Below are 16,569 nucleotides of genomic sequence, written 5' to 3'. Positions count from 1 at the left end.
GCTCCTGCCGCGGGGGCCCGGCTGCTGGACGGAGCCCCACAGCGCGGGGGCTGGCCCCAGCCCGTGCCGGGGACCCTCCGGTCTGTGTGTGTCCCCGTGTCCCCGCTTCCACCGCGAGTGAACATATTGAAAATCCCGTGGGAAATTCCCCGGATAACCCGTTGCTTATTTTCTTAAAATCATTTGTGGACAAAGGTATGCAGGCTCTGAATAGCTGGAAGACGGTGAGACATCGGCGCACGAAAGACGGTCGCAGACATCCACAAAGCCCTGCTGCTCAGAAAGGCTTGGCCAAGCTGCTGAAGAATTGACAGGTTTGTGTCGAATAATTTACTCCTCTCTTTCAAACACTTCAACTAATACAGTGTAGAAGAGTAAGAAAGTAAAATTCTATTCTTTTATAGACTCTCACAGCCTAACCTCTGCTCTGCCACTGAAACTTCTCGAAAATTTACTTGGAGTCCCTTGCCCCTGGAAGGAGCCAGTGTAAATGTCCCCTTGAATATGGACTGGAGCTAAATTCTGCCAGCCAGAGATTTCATGGTCATGGTGTGCCCAGGATGGCCAGGTTACCTGCACTGTCCCTGAAGTGAAGTTTGCACAGTCCCTCCTTGCAGAGAAAGATTGAGTATACAGTATTAGATCAGTTTTAAGACTGGGAATGGGTTGTGGGTTTTTTATCTGTTGTTGTTGGTGGTTAGTTGTTTAGGTGTTTTTTGGGGCGAGGAGGAAGGGGCGGAATGACCATTTCTTAAAATAGAAACATTCCAAATGGACAAAATAATTTTGAAAAGAAGGTATTGCACATAAAACATCCATAAATATCCTCCCAACACTTGAAGTTGCATTCACTACATGTGATATTTACAACTGTGACAGTATTCGCTGGTTTTTTTGTTTTCTTTAATATAAATTCTGTGTGAATCCTTGGAAGAAGAGAGTGACTTTCAGGTTACAGCACCAAACTGGAAGTGAAACATGGTGATGAACACTGCAAGGTGTGAAGGCAACTGTTTACAAAATTTCATCCAGTCTTCAGCTGCCTGTAGCCTTTTGAAAGCTCCTATTGGTGCCTGCTATCCATCTGGTACTCAATATCATGTTTTCAGCCACTTGACCAAAGCACACTCCCTTTCTCACAGGCATACAACGCTGGTGAACTTTGTGGAACAGACTTGAAAATTCACAAATGAGAAAATTTGGCCCTTTATGGAAACCACAATGTCACCACCAGTGCTGGTGACACACCCCAAGTGGGGACAGCACTTGGCTCTTCCTAAGTTCCTCACATCTCACAGCAGTGTGGCTGTAGCTGGCTGAGGCCTGTTGGGATGCAGCCACAGTGGACTTTCCCTCCACAGGTGTCTCTGCCAACCCTCTGCCAGAAGCCACCTTGTTGTTACAATAACCTAAAACTGTGCTGAATACTCTTTTTTTTTTCTTTTTCCCTTTCTCAGAATTAACGTGGATAGTTAGTACTTCAGGTAAGATTGCAACTCTGTGGGGTAAAAATGCTTACATTTGATACATTACTGAAATAACCTGCCACGTTTATGCTGTCTTCTGTTAGTGCTCATCTTGCTGTGACACTTTACCCAGAGAAGAAAGGGAAACCTATTCCAGAAAATTATAGTAGTGAATAGATAATTTTCTACTACCATGTGTAATAGGAAGTACCTAGGTATAATTCAAAAAAGAGATGTAAAGCAAAAAAACTCAGCAGGACAAATGTCTATGGAGACACTTGCAAAAATACTCTTTCTCCCTTAGCTGATTGTTCTAAGGTTCATGTCAGCTCCTGCAGCACTGCTTCAGTCCTGGCCACAAAAGTACAGGAGGGAAGGACTCCTGCTTCTGGAGGGTGTCCTCCACTGGCTCATCTCAGAAGGGCTGAAACACAAGGAATGAAACTTGACAGGTGTACAAACAGATCCAATGTCTGTCAAAGCCCAGCCACTTTCCCTTATGAGGCATGTTTTAGGCTTGTGCTTTGGGAACTTGATGAAATTCAATGGAGATATACGAGTAGCAGGGAACAATCTGTGCAAAAGGGAAGAACAGTTTTGGTTTGCTTCCTGCTGGAGAAGAGAGTGGGATGATAACACCCTGACCCCAGGATAATTAAGAGCAAAACTTGGCTCACTGGGTATCTCTGAGCATGGACGGTCAGCCACACTCCAGTGAGCTATAAAAAGAATATAGCTTTCATATTATTTGTGTTGATCAAGAAGTTATTCGTGGTGATTTTGCTATTATGCTGCTTCTAATCTTTCTGCTGGGTTTTAAACACTGTCTTCAAATGTCTTTTTCCACACTTTATTTTTCTACACATTAGCTATTTCATCGGTATCATCCTGTTTTACTGACATGAAAAATATCCAGTCTAACAGCTCTTCTTTCATTTTCTAACGAACCGCACAATTACGACTTAATTAGATGCGTATGAGTAAGAAAATGGCAATGCCACACAGGACCTTAAATGTGGTATCATTCAGTTGCTCAAGTGCCGAATCCTGGAAAAAAAAAATCCAAACAAAAAAAATCCCATCAACTTAGTTCTAGCTGTATCTTTACAGGCTGGTGTGATTGCCACTGACAATTATTGTTTTTCTAGTCACTATTCTAAAAATACAATGTACCTACTTTTTTTCCTTTTCCGCAGTAAAAACTCTGGCAGGTGCATGGAAATGACATTTCTCTGTGCGTTGGATTCATAGAGAGGATTATATGCAAATATTTAAGGTCTAAGCAAAGATCACATGGCACTACATATGATTTCTGAAGCTATTATGCTGCTATATGCCTACAGAAAAAAAAAAGCCCTTATACAAAGAGGTAGGGTAGTTTTCTCTCTTCAGAATTGTGCTGGTGCTAAATAGGGAAGAGGGGGAAGATGGATGGCCTGTCTCGGTATTTTCTCTGTATTTGTTTGGAAATGGGAAAACAACAGCTGGCTTTCTGGCTTACCATCGCAGGTCACTTCAGTGCCTTTTGACAGCCCAGCCCCAGGCACAGGACAGTGCCACCCAGCTAGTTCCACTCCTCCACCCAGCTAGTTCCAGCTGAAGGCAGCTTGAGTATCCACCAGAGGCTACAACAAGAGACTCCAGGAGCAGGTGGATATGGAAAATGGGTCCTGGGCAGGTCTCTGTGGACAGTGATAGTCAGAAAAATAACTGTTGATCCTCTGAGGATGTCAAGTGCAGGTCCAGCTTCTCCCCAAGTGAACAGCTAGCAAAAGGGAGGGGTTAGCTTAATTAGGTAGCATCTAACCCTAAACCTTACTCTGACATGGAAGAGATTCATGATTCTCCAAAATGAGAATGTGGTGATTTGGCTTAGGTGAGCTAAGAGCCTGTTTCACACTTTTCCATAGAATTGCCCAAGACAAACACATTGCAGTTGAGTTGGACAGCCTGGCACCACAGACCTAGCCACAGCTCTTTGGAAAACTGTGGAGCTTAGGAGTGTTCCCTTATTTCATTTGGCAGTTCAGAGAATAAACCAATTTGCAGAACATTCCTAAAAAAGCATTCCATATGAGGCACTGTTACACATTTTCTGTAAGTATAACATTGAAGAAGTTATAGCTGGTGATAGTTTCTTGTCCTTACCCAGAGAATGATGTTCCTGAGTGTGTGTCTTCACTTTTCCAGCATCTGATCTTCCCTGACTTCCAAGTGGCTGATGCAACATTATTGGTCCTAAAAGCTCCAGGCAGGATTTGGCATCTGATTTGCAAAGACATGGATAGATTTGGGGAGTTTCTGAATTAAGGACTGAAGTGATTGTGAATCAGCTGCTTTTTGTTCTCCTGACTTTTGAGACCTTTTGCTCATTCTTCGTGGTTTAGTGCAGGTGTGACTCTATCTTCTTGCCCTGAGTGAGAAGGTTTTCATATTCTTTGCCATCTACATAGAAAAATAATGCTCCAAATGGACAGTGGCTCAGGCTGGTCAGAAATAGTGCAGCTAGACAAGTCTTTGTCATTTAAACAAAGCTCACACAATATTTTGAATATAGGGGTTGGCTCAGACCAACTCTACAGTATTGACAGGGTGATTTTGACTTTCAACTAACCAACAAATGCCTCAACATACTGACAGTTCATTTAACATATTTATTTCCTCACAAGTTCATTGTCAAGGGTGTGATGAAGATGTGTGCGCGCCCTTTATTAATCACATATGTGCTACTGTTTCCTGAATCACATTCTGATTTTCTGTAGAATCTGGAAAACAGTGACTTAATCAGGTGACTCACGGTTAGGCTTTGACATCAGCCACAACCAGGACACGAAGGAGATTACAATGGCCCTGGGAATTGGGAGGGAAGTGCAGGACTGTGATGGAGAGCAGGAAGAAAAGCTTTCTGTAAGCAGAGAATAGATATAATACACTGATCCTGTTTTCATGTTGAGCTTTGTAATCTTTGCAATGAAGTTAGTCAAGGTTAAAAAATATTTCCATTTCCAAAATGCCAGAAACACCTCTCTGTGGAAAACTCTCACACCTCCCTGCTCTTACCAGCCCCTATTTCAGATGATGGGCAGGTAGTCTGTCTCCTGTGCAGCAGTTTTGGCCTAGGAGGCAGAGCCCTTTCCCCCCTTTCTTCCTGTCCTCTGAGCTGCTGCCTGCCCCATTCTCCCTTACAGAGACCACTGCACTCCCCAAGCACCCAGCCTTCCAGTCACCCTGACTCCTTTCACTCTTAGTCATCACTTAATTTTCTGTCACTGCCTTTACATTTATGGTCTGTTCCTCTTTTTCCAGCCCTCTGGTGTAAAGGTTTTATCCAAGCCATCATTGCTCAAAGATAACAAGAAAACTTGAAAAAATGAGTTTGTTTTTTATCTTACAGTGGCATAACTTAGGAGAAAGAGCACTGAAGGAAACAGGGAGACTGACAATCAGAGGGGAAAAACAGGTTCACACTTTCAAACTGTTCATTTTGCCTGGCTCGCACTGCCATCTCCTCAGATCCAGCAAGATGGCATAGGAGATCAATACTCATTTTCTGTGTTCTGTTTCTGCACTTTAAAGGCAAGATTTTTTTCCTTCTGTGGAATAATGCTCTTGTCTGTAGTCAGGGCAGGTATTGAAACCCACCTGGATGGCTTTTCAAGAATATTTGGGTGTACCCGCACATGATTTCTGATATTCTTGAATATTTCTGAGGTTTGCTGGCCAAGGCCAAATCCTGCTTGTGAGTACAACCCCTTTGATTAAGTTGAGCAGAAAGGTAATGTCACTAAGTCTATAACAAAATTAACTGAATAAGCTTGACAGCTGAGTTCTCAGTGTACGTACCTGTTTCTGCTCGGTAACCAAATTTATCTGTTATCCGAGAAGAGGACCATGCCTTCTTCAAGCCCAGATCTGAACCACAGCTGAACAAGTTAGTGACTTTTTTATTTTTTGCTTTGTAGTGTCATGTTTATTTTGGATAGAAAAAGAGAAGCACTTAGTGACCAGACCTCTTCCTTATTGGTCTGTAGCAACTGGTTACACCTCAGAGATCTCATCTGAAACTCTTGAGCCTTTTTTCTTCTTTATTCTGCCCCCTTCCCTTTTTGGTTTTTTAAAAATTTTTCTTTCTCCCTTTTCCCTTTCCTTTTTTTTTTTTTTTAAATTTTTTTTATTTTATTTTTTTTCCTCCACACCCCCGGAGTCTAGCTTTCACACGCAGGAAGAACACATTATCTCACAGGAGAATATTAAAGTCTCTTAAGACGTGGGAAAGCGCATCTCCCTGAGCCGCGAGATGAAGGCGCAGCTCTGCCCCCGCCAGCCGGTCCCTCCCGGTGCCCGCAGACCCACGCCAGGGACAATCCCGGTGAGGATGCCGAGAGCCTGGCCTGAGGCGTGTTTGCATCGCTGCCCCGGGGCGCAGCTGCCGTCGGGGCGGTGTGGGACAGGCCGAGGTCCCTTTGCGGTGGGGCGATGCGCGGGAGTGCTGCTGCCCTCTCCCGGGGATGCGGACAGCCCGGCCCTGCCCGGCCCCGGGCATCCCGCTCTGCGGGAACACCCTCGCTGCAGGAGCACCCCCTCTGCAGGGACACCCGCTCTGCGGGGACACCCTGCTCTGCAGGGACACCACTCCTGCGGGGCACCCGCTCTGCAGGGACACCCCCTCTGCGGGGCACCCTCTCTGTAGGGTCACCCGCTCTACGGGAACACCCCGCTCCCAGCTCGGGCAAACTGTCCGGACTCCGGCTGGCCCGAGGGTGGCTTAGGGGCGGCAAGCAGCCCCTGTCGCCGTCTCTGGGCTTGGTGCAGGCAGCGCTGCCGCCCCAGGGTTTCTCGATGTTTTGGCTGCACCTCTACTTGGGAGGCACGGAAGGGTGACAGTCTTCTGGCGCCGGGGCCACCTGGGCAAACGCGTCCTGCTAAACAGCCTCAGGTTTCCGCTTGCTGGATGCGGTCCCCAAACCAACAGGCGCTGTGCGGGAAGGTATTGCCTGGCCTTGGGCAAAACCTCCCTGGGACTTGCCTTGAGTCTGGGCAGCAAGGCTCAGGAACGGTCTGGCACCCAAACCAGGGCCCTTGCCCCTGTCATTTGCAAGTACAGCCAGGCTGGTACATTTTGACCACACTGCCGCGTTTGTCTGTGTCATGGTCATGACGCCGTTTTCGTTTGTTTCGTTCACTGCTTTAAAAGCCAGTCCTTCAGAGCCGAGGCATTCAGGAGACTCAGAGACGGACAACTCTCTGTTGTGTGCTCCTTGCCTGTTGATGGCATCCAGGTACCACCGCCTTAACTTCTGTGTTTTCCCAAATCTCTCTTGGATATTTTGGTGATGTTTGCGGCATGACTGGCACAAGCCAGCACCAGGTGGGCCAGGTGACACGGTGCTGGAGGAGCTGGGTACAGCTGGCTGCTCTGGGAGCCACTTCAGACAGTTCTGAGCTCCCAGCAGCTGCCAAAACTGCCACGACACTGTCGGCCAGCACTGTGTCCCATCACCGCTGCCACTGAATTGGCTGCAAAAACCCAGACGGGGGCATTCCTGCTTGGCTCTGTTATTCCCAAAGGCATCGCGCTATGGAGTCGCAGGGCTCTCCTTCATCTCTGTGATGTGTCTTACCAAAGTGCTACAAACCCCAGCCTCGGTGAGATGCCCATGGAAGTGGCTGAAAAGAGCTTGAGGCAGAAGGAACGGGCGCGGGGTCGAGGTCCTGCCACACAGAGCTATCGGATAGCCTGGCACTTCAACCCCCGGGAGGGGCTACCCACTGCTCTGCTCACTCCTCCCGCTCCGAGAAGAGTTTTCCTTTGGTGGATGTGGTTTTATTCGGAGTCTGCCCCGGGGAAGTTTGGAGCCAGGTACCAACAGAGGCGTCCAGCTTCAGATAAAACGTGGGAAATATTTTACGGAAACCTGCAGTTTATTTCTCCATCACAATTTCTTTCTCTGTTTGGGGGATTTTTTTACCCTTAAATTGTTGCTGTATTTGGGCATATTTCAAAGTCACTTCCCACACGACACATACTCTTAAAATCCCTTCTCGGGTGAAGAGAGTATGACCTGGATGAAACGCACGGTGCAGAAACCGCGGAGCAGGATGCATCCGAGGCAGCTACATCCCGTGGGCACAGGCACAGCTCGCACACTCTCCTGGCCCTGGGGATACTCCAGCGCCGCGTCCCGGGATGGACCCCGGGATGGGACCCCGGGATGGGACTCCGGGATGAGTCGAGTCCCCGGGATGGACTCTGGGATGGACCCCAGGATGAGTCCCCGGGATGAGTCCCCGGGATGGACCCCGGGATGAGTCGAGTCCCCGGGATGAGACTCCGGGATGGGACTCCGGGTTGGGACTCCGGGATGGACCCCAGGATGAGTGAGTCCCCGGGATGGACTCCGGGATGAGTCCCCGGGATGAGTGAGTCCCCGGGATGAGTCCCAGGGCTGAGCTCCCGCCCCGCCCCCTCGGGACCTCCCGTGTCGACCCCGCCCCTTTCTCCGCCCATTTCCCCGCCCTCTACCCCGCCCCCTCCTCTTCTCGGCCAATCAGCGGCGGCGCCCCTGGGGCGAGGGCCGGCTCTTTCCCGGCGCGGCGCTTCCGGTTCCTCGGCGCGGCCGCCATGGCGCCGCCGCGGTGTCTGTGCCGGGGGCCGCTGCCGGCTCTGGCGCTCGCCCTGCTCGGCCTCGCCGCCGCCGCGGGGCCGCGCCAGACCCCGGCGCTGGAGCTGGCTCAGGAGCTGGCGGAGGAGCTGTGGAGCGCGGGGCTGCCCGGCGACCTGCCCGAGCTGGAGCCCGAGTGCCGCAGCCTCCTGGCCGCCTTCGCGGAGGGCAGCGCGGCGCTGACGGGCTGCCTGGGCCGGCGCGCCCGCCCGGTGCGGCTGTGCCAGGGCTGCCACGGCCCCTACCGCCGCCTGCTCGCACAGTACGGCAGCATCGCCAGCGCCGTCGGGGTGCGTCCGTGGGGCCGGGGGGGTGCGTGGCTGCCGGGGCGGGCTGGGGGCCTGGCCCCTTTCCCTGGGGCTTCCAGGCCTGCGAGTTGGGTGCCGGGGCACGTCAGGGGGCGGTGGGATCCTCGGGAAGGCAGGCTGAAAGGCTCGCTGGGGTGGCAGAGGCTGGGGGTGCTCGAGAAGCGCTGCTGCCGGGGACGGCTCCCTCCTTCCGCTGTGTTGTGGCGCGGTCCGCGCCGCCCGCTCCCGGCGTGGCCGGGGGCAAGTGGCTCCACCTGCGGAGAAAGCTGTGCGAGCGGAAAAACTCGAGTCGCTCTCGCTGATATAGCAATGGCTAAAGCAGTGCTCTGGCTCACAGGTTGTGTGAGCGCTAATGGGGAGCACTGTAGAGCTTCGCTAGCTGGCACTTCCCGGAAAATTGATGGAGCTGTGGAAATTCTGTGGAGCTGTGGCGAGTGAGGCGCCTCGTCTTGTGAGGAGCCGTGTCACAGTGTTCTTGCCTCCAAAGCTGATGGGAGAGTGTGTAGAAAGCCTGAGCACTGGCAGGGGTCCGTGCACCCTACTGCTGGGAGGAGTTTGACTGAAGCTGGGTCTTCTGTTTACATCCTCCATCGAGTTGATCCAATTGCAAAAGTTCCTGGGATAATGTGAGGATCACATTAGTGAATCAGACCAAAGGGCCTTTGTTCTGTGATGATGGCTAAAAGTGGCTGCCCTGGTAAGAGAACTGACAGAGAGTAAGTTTATAGGAGTATGTACCCTGGATCGTGCTTTCAGTCTTGGGATTTCTGAATTCCAAGATTTAGAGTTGCTATTAATGAGAAAAATCTGTTGCTCTTCAAGCCCAGGCAAGAAATAGGTGCCACAGTGGCCTGTGAACCATTTCACTGCCCAGTTTCCTGTCATTGGAGAAGTATCAGTGCTGGTTTTGGGTAGTGCTTTGGGTTGTTTTCCTATTTCCCCTCACCACCCTAGTGCTTGGATTGGAGGAGTGCGTGTATGTTCCCTTGGTAATTGTCCTCTCCAGGGCAAATATGTAGCCAGTGGTCTCTTGATTTAGTTTGCAAACTTGTGGTTTATTTGTTTCTTTTATGGAAGCTGTTTCACACCAGTGACTAGGTGGTGTGAAAGTGAGAAATTAAATGTGTAATTCTCTTGGGTACTTTTACCATGATCTTTTGGCTAGGATTAAGTAGCCAGATGTATTGTGGTAGTTAGAATATGTGTGAACTCATTGCAGCTGCTTGTGCTTGAGTGCTAGCAGCTTGGGAGGACTTGTCCACTGTGTGGTTTGGAAGGCACTTCTGTTGGCTTTCCTTCTCTGTGTGGATTAACTAACTAGTTAATCTTGCAGCCTCAGTCCCTGATTGCAATTAATCAGGTATCTGATGTTTCTGTCTTAACAGTAGTTAAGAGTGCAGTGTGACAGGAGCAGCTGGTTTGAGTTTTGGACATCTCTGAAATATAAAATCCTCCTCACCAGGCTAATTAAAGAATCAATTAGGCAATCTTTATTTAAGGAATGACTTGGGTCTATCAGTTCAGTTTTGGTGAAGTGTTTTTTTCCTACTTGTGAGCCCAGGTGGTGAGGAAGCTTCACAGCCTTTGTGAAGCAACCAGAGTTTCCTGCATAAACAACATTCTTGCATATCTGTAATTTAGTAGAAATGAAAGCGAGCAAGTGTGGGACTTACCAGATGTGGCAATATTTGACTTCTGCAATTGAGCCTCCAGGGAAAGTTCTTATTTAACCTCCCCTCCCCATTTTAACAACGAGAGGGAGAAACTGGATCTCTTGTACAGCACTGTAAGGAACAAGTTTCTCATTAAAGAGATTGGGTTTTTTTCTGTGTCCCACATCACTTATCAAAGAGGCTTTTGGCAGCTTTGGCAATTTTGAGAAGTGCTTAAGTCAGTTCAGCAGCCAGACACCGGGAGCTAGAGCACAGGAGTCAGCTGACTGGAGGTCACGGTTCTGTATCTGAATTCTGATCAGAATACTTCCTGTTTGTTCTGCAACTGCTTTTACAGTTGCTGTGTGTTCTTTATGAGCTTGGTCCAGAGAGTAAGTTGTGGTAAGGGTTGTGGCAGAGCCTGCTTTGAGGATGGGAGTGCATTGAACAGCTCATTAAGACAGATGAGCTTGGTAGCTGTGTCTGGGGAGCTGAGAGCTTGGCCTGGACATATGCTTGGGTGAGTGAGCACAGGCACTGCTCCACAGAGGACTCTGTTCCTGGTGTTGCTGCGCTGGGGGAAGTTTGCTGCTGATAGAGTACATTGGTGCAGCAGTTTTGGAGGCTGTTTCTGTTTGGGTTTGGTTTGTTTGAGGCCAGTTCGCTGGTTCAGCTCCCTCAAATGTTCCTTTTGTCTAATGAGGACAACCCTGTCCTCTTCTCTGACTGCACATGCCTTGAGCTGGCTCCCGGGCCGTGGCCCAGGAATGGATGAATATGAGCCGCCTGGCAGAAAAGGTCCTGTCCGTGTGCTTGCTTTTTCTATTTTTTTTTTTTTTTGTTTTGCCATGTATTTTTGACTGACTTGCAAGTAGCCCCAGTAGACCTGCAGAGATTGTGTGCAGTAAGCTGTGTTGCTCACAGCATGAATTGGAGAATCAAAGGACTTTTGTTGCATCACTTCTGCTCTGCCTTTTCCAGAAATATCCATGTGATGTGTTGTGAATATTTTAGATGCACTTGTGTAAAATACATTTCAGAAATTCCCCTTTGTATTTTTAACACTTCTTCGCTTCCTTTCTTGTTTCCTTTTATTTCTAGAATTCCTCTGAGAGCCACAATTGTGCCAAAAGCATCTTGACCTCAGACAGGCTGCAGATAGTTGTGACCCTTTCGGAGTTCTTCAATGAAACCTGGGAGGCAGCCAACTGCGCCAGTACGTGACTCATTCTGTAGCTCTCATGCTACTGTGATGATGTAGCTCCTAAAATTTGCACAGATCAGAATTGTGTGTGTTTGTTTGAATACAGCCAGTAGATAACACACAAATCCTGAACTACAGCCACTCCAAGAGTGCTTTCTCTTGTAAGGGCCAAAATCTGAGGGCAGTAGTCTGTCAGAAAACTACTGATGGTGCTTACTACTTTCAGGAGAATTTTCTAGAATGTTGGCTTGCTTTCACAGTGCTGCTGCTGAACTCCTAAATTCCTCAAATAATGTTGTTTTTAAAGGTCTGGCTGATTAGAGCACCTGGAGTAGGGTAGGATGGACGGAAGCAGTAACATAGGGCTGAGCCCATGACTAGAAGGAAAGCCCCAGAGCTTCTGTCAAAGCTAGTAAAAAGCTCAGCTCTTTTCTTAAAGATTAATAATTACACTGTGATTTCTGCTATTGTGTTCATGGTCTAGCTGTTTCCTGGGTGCTCTCCATTTCATCTCTGCTGCTGGTGCTTCTGCTTCCACAAAATGGCTGTTACTGTTGCTGGGCAAAGCCAGATTTGTAGGCTGGGAAATAAAAGTAATGTCTTGTTTTATCTCAAAGTCCAAAGATAATTCAGTCCCCCTCTTCAGAAAGCTCTTGATGATAGTCTTCATCTTTCACTTAATCAAGGCCAATTAATTCTGAAATGTGTTCGCGATGAAGCGTTAGGTCAGCAGGTCTGAGATATCAGTGGCAGGCAGATAAGGAAACTGCAGTGTTGACTAGACCTATCCTTTATAGTTGAGAGCTCTTTTTGCAGGAGTAGAGTGTCTGGGGCTTGCTGGCTGTGGACATGTTAGAAATTAAAATATCCCAATGTTTTTCTTTCTTTTCAACAGATTGTTTAAAGAATAACAGTGAGGGATTATCAAATTCTACTGAAGAATTCCTGGATTTATTTAATAAATCTCTGACATGTTTTGAACATAACCTTCAGGTATTTATGCTGTGTATTTAAGAGAAGCACTAAATCCTCTAACTGCTACTGAAATTTTATTTATTCTGAATAAACTGTAGATGCAGAATGGGCAAATAAACTGCTGCTGAGTTTGTGAATTGTAGGCAGATAAATCTGTGATCGGTAAAATGCAGTTGTTTACAGACTGAGTGCCTGAAATTAATTCTAATTGATACTCACCTTGACTTCATTTTGTCTGTAATTGCAATGCTACTTCACATCAAAATTTCTGAATTCACAATAGTTGATAATTACATAGTAAAAACCAGCATGTCTGCACGCTCTTGCTTTGTAGAATTGTTGTCTTTTTTATGTAGAAATTCAGTTTATAAATATCCTTTTGATAATACGTTGTAACTCAGAAGGACCAGCCACCTTTAATTCTTGTAGCATTTCTTTTGACTGTTAAAATTACTTGTGGTTAAAGGCTGGCTATATTGCAAAGACAATATAACTTCCTTGGTGAAATAAATGTAATTGTCTTCAGAGAAAATGCCCTATATAGCCTAAGAAACTGCATATTCCATTTCAGTCAGGAGCTGGCCGGATTTCAGGATCATCCAGAAGTAAAATAGGTTTACTTCAATGGGCATGGGATAATCTTTGAGGAAACTACCCCCTTCTTTATTAATGCTTTCTAGGAAAAGTGCCTTTCTAGGCCTTGGTCAGGAGCAGTGTGGACTGGCTTATTGAAAACTTCAAGTGATTAAACTAGAATGTAACCCACTGGTCAGTGGGTAGCTGGTACAGCCATTATTGGGTTGAAATATCTTCAGAGATTTTAGTTTTGTTTTCAAGTGTCCTGTATTGCATTCATAGAGTGCTGAAGGCCACAGATGGAAAGGATTGCTTGGTATGGCACGGTCTGTCCCTGTCAGCAGTAACAAATCAAACCAAATTTTTTTTTTTTTTAATGTCTTAAACTGTCATTCATTCAGAGTTTTATAACCCTAGGGGCAAGGCATTGATCTGTCACCAAATAACTACACAGAAGTGTGCAAAAACTGCAACGAAACCTACACGAAATTGAATGACCTGTATACCCACCTGCAGAGGATGAACAGGCAAGGCGGTGAATCTGCGCACTCCGCACACTTGTGTATTGACGTGGAAGATGCAGTAAGTGTTTGTTGATGCACTTTATTAATCTGAGCCATTTGTGCTTTTCATACTAGGATTGCTTTTTCCTTTGGGCAGGGGGCAGCAGTGCCTTTGGCAGGCTGGTGTCCAGTGGGGGGGGTGCTTGGTGGGGCTGTTCTGTGAGGTCCTGTCCTTGGGCAGTACCTCAGGAATGTGACTGAACCTCCTGATCTCCCGAGCACATCCCAGTTTGAGTAGCTGTACTTTCATTTCTTTTTACTGTGAAGGAGATGGGTTTTATAAAAATAAATCTCTTAATCTTCTGGCTTTTAATGTGAGGCTTTACTGCTATTGTTCTAGCTGGTGTGTTAATTGATTCCTTATTACAGCAGCTGTTTTTAGGGATCCTCAGCACTGACAACATATATTTGGAAAAAGCTTTGGTATATTGTGGGGTTCAAGTGGCTGGGCTGAAGGAGTGCTCCTCAAAAGTATGGGATTAGCCCCGTCCCCACAGATTATCAGTGAGCGCTCTGGGAAACAGGCATGCAGCAGTATCTACGTGTATCTGAGTACAGTTATGCTTTTGAAGCTTATGAAAGTTTGGATGTGAAATCTTGGCTCCATCTCTCTAAATAGCTTGTTTCAACATTTCCAGGTATTTGCTTGCATCTGGGTGGAGATCTGTTCAAGTGCAGTTTTCTGAGGTGACACTTGAACACTTGCATGTCTTGAGGCCTGAGTGTTTGCCATGCCATGCTGCACAGAAAAAATGCATGTGCTTGCTTTCATGGTTTGCTTCTGTTTTCCTTTTAGATGAACATCACTCGGAAGCTTTGGAGCAGGACTTTCAACTGTTCTCTTCCCTGCAGTGATACAGTCCCAGTGATTGCAGTTTCATCCTTTATTCTCTTCCTACCTATTGTTTTCTATCTGAGTAGCTTCCTTCACTCGAAGCAGAAGAAACGGATACTCATTTTGCGTAAGTGGTGGTGTTGGCATTTCTCTGTTGGACTTGGGAGGTGCCAGGGATTTGCTTGGCTCTTGTGGGAAGAGGAGGCCCAGCCAGATCTGCCTGCAGCTGTGCTGACGGCGCTAATAGCAACTATTAGTCTGCTGCTGTCCCCTGAAGAAGGGTAGTAAAGAGCTTCAGCCATATCTTTTCATTAAAGTTTCTGGATGTGAACAGAAAGCTGTTTGCAAGTCTGTGTCGGATAAATAGAGGGAGTGGAGAGACTAGTTTTGTGGAATTCTTTGTGTTTAATTTTCATATAATTTTTCCCTTTCTAGCCAAGCGCATCCAGTCAAATGCCAATCTTGTGAACATCCAAGAAAAATACAGCTGAGCTGCAAAACAAAACCTGAGAGCTGCTGCTGGTATACAGTGGGTACAATTGTGTTGGAATGAGGCCGGCACAAAAGAGGAGTTAATTATGGTTTAGTGTAATGATACAGAGCAACACAAGTTAAACAAAATGCTGTCTGACTTCTAAGCGAGGATATTAACAAACATGACAAGGCAGGGCTGTGCGACACTGTACGGACTCTGGTTTTGAAAAATCTGTGGGTTTTTTTCAGTCTCGAGCTGAAGCTGTGTTTTTCTGTTCCTAAGCTTTTGTACTTCACATCGGTAGAACAGCTACACTTTCCTTGCATGGTATTTTCCTATATTTGTTTCACAAAAACCTGAGATGTTGAGTCTTTTTGAGGTGATTTTGATAGACAGACAAAATTTCAAATAATGTTTTATGTTTCTGCTTAAAACATTACTTTTAATTCCACATTATTCAGACTTGGGATGGAAGGAACCCTTCAAAAAAGTTCCCATCTTTCCTATACCACTGAAAGTCATGCTGCTGGCATCTGTTAAAAAGAGGCATGAAATATGCAGAGAAAGTGGTAATATATAGTATCTGAAATGGCAACAAAAGCAGCACAATTGCCAGTGCTGGACTTGAATAGTAATTATTGATGGCTACAGTATTCTGTTTTCTCTGAAACTGGTGGCATATTTAGTCTTTTGCACACTTCAACCACTAAAATTTTTGCTTTTCAAATCTAACATTTTCAGAAGCTCATTTTACATACCTGCTTGGGTAACAAGGTTTCACTCCGTGTTTATTATGCCATTTCCTTTTCTTTTTAATTCTAACATTTTGGTGGTTTTTTGTTTTTGTAGAGGAGAAGTGAGGTAAAGTCAAGTCACTGGAGATGCTGAATTTACTGGTCTACAGCTTGCTGTGGCTTAATACAGAGGTGTTTACAGGAACTTTGTCGGGTAAAAGTTGTGTTTTATAGGTAATCTGTTTTAGCAGTAAGTGAACCAGTGGGTTCTCTTACTTAAAACCTGTTCTGAAGAACATGAATATACTGTGTTTGGAATTGGTGACTTTCAAGAAATAGTTTTAAAATATTTTTCCTGTGAAATACATGAGTGTAAACAAATTCAAACTTGGAGAACTCCAAAGTTGATGGAGAAATTCGTGCAATAACTGCGGGGATGGGCGGTGCTGCTGTCAGCACCAAATTGTGGGCACAGATTGATGGCTGCAGCAATAGTGGCAGTTCAGTTTGTTTATTGTATTTCTGATTTGGGAGAGTGGTAGTGTCTAAGTTATTTATAGCAAAGTTATTAAAGCAAAGTACCTGAGGTTAATGAATGCCAGAGCCTTTGCTCCAATTTTTCAATGTGTTTTGTTACCTGGAGATAAAAATGAATGGTCATTACAGAAAAATAAAAAATTTTCTCTTGGAATCTGTGCCTGATGTCTGTCAAAATGTCCTGTGAAGTAGTTGTATTTAATTTGCTTTGGAGCCTATAATGTTGAATTTTTCCTTTGCACTAAGGCTCAAATAAATATATAACAGTGTAACAAAAATAGTCCTAAAGCTCTTCAAATTATTTGTCTTGTTAATTATTTTATTTTTATTTGTTATTTTTCTTCTGTCTGGACATGCTGTTGGTTTTGAAGTCAAGTTTAACAAGTTTATTAAACAGTATGTTTAATAATAAGTAAAATACTGTGTTAGCAACTGGTCCCACCCATATGATTGCCTTTTTGTGTTTTATCAGAAAGCAGTATCTGTCTTCCTCTGTGTAACGTGTGAGTTACTAGATCAGCAGTCACTTTGTTTTAGGTAGTTTACAACAATGATATAAAACTGCATTTCTCTTGTGTAACA

At 46.0% G+C, this 16,569-nt stretch overlaps 1 protein-coding gene across 1 annotated transcript; it reads left to right on the top strand.

Moving 5' to 3' along the window:
* The first annotated feature begins 8,060 nt into the window (after positions 1 to 8,060).
* On the top strand, positions 8,061 to 16,265 carry OSTM1 (osteoclastogenesis associated transmembrane protein 1). Its single transcript, XM_038133436.1, has 6 exons — positions 8,061 to 8,418; positions 11,190 to 11,304; positions 12,188 to 12,285; positions 13,261 to 13,425; positions 14,203 to 14,368; positions 14,677 to 16,265. The coding sequence occupies exons 1-6, from the start codon at positions 8,089 to 8,091 to the stop codon at positions 14,730 to 14,732; spliced, it is 930 nt and encodes a 309-aa protein (XP_037989364.1). The 5' UTR covers positions 8,061 to 8,088; the 3' UTR covers positions 14,733 to 16,265.
* The last annotated feature ends 304 nt before the right edge of the window (positions 16,266 to 16,569 follow it).

Source organism: Motacilla alba, chromosome 3, assembly GCF_015832195.1.
Source record: "Motacilla alba alba isolate MOTALB_02 chromosome 3, Motacilla_alba_V1.0_pri, whole genome shotgun sequence".
NCBI classification, from domain to species: Eukaryota; Metazoa; Chordata; class Aves; order Passeriformes; family Motacillidae; genus Motacilla; species Motacilla alba.
The sequence above is the reverse complement of the archived record's forward strand: the minus strand, read 5'-3'. Positions and strand labels throughout refer to the sequence as shown.

What these genes read in the sequence shown, in the direction of transcription:
- OSTM1 (XM_038133436.1), top strand. Translation starts at nt 8,089, where the DNA reads ATGGCGCCGCCGCGGTGTCTGTGCCGGGGGCCGCTGCCGGCTCTGGCG. An exon ending in GTTTTGAACATAACCTTCAG is followed by an intron (nt 12,286 to 13,260) that starts GTATTTATGCTG and finishes TTATAACCCTAG; the next exon opens with GGGCAAGGCATTGATCTGTC. An exon ending in GTATTGACGTGGAAGATGCA is followed by an intron (nt 13,426 to 14,202) that starts GTAAGTGTTTGT and finishes TTTTCCTTTTAG; the next exon opens with ATGAACATCACTCGGAAGCT.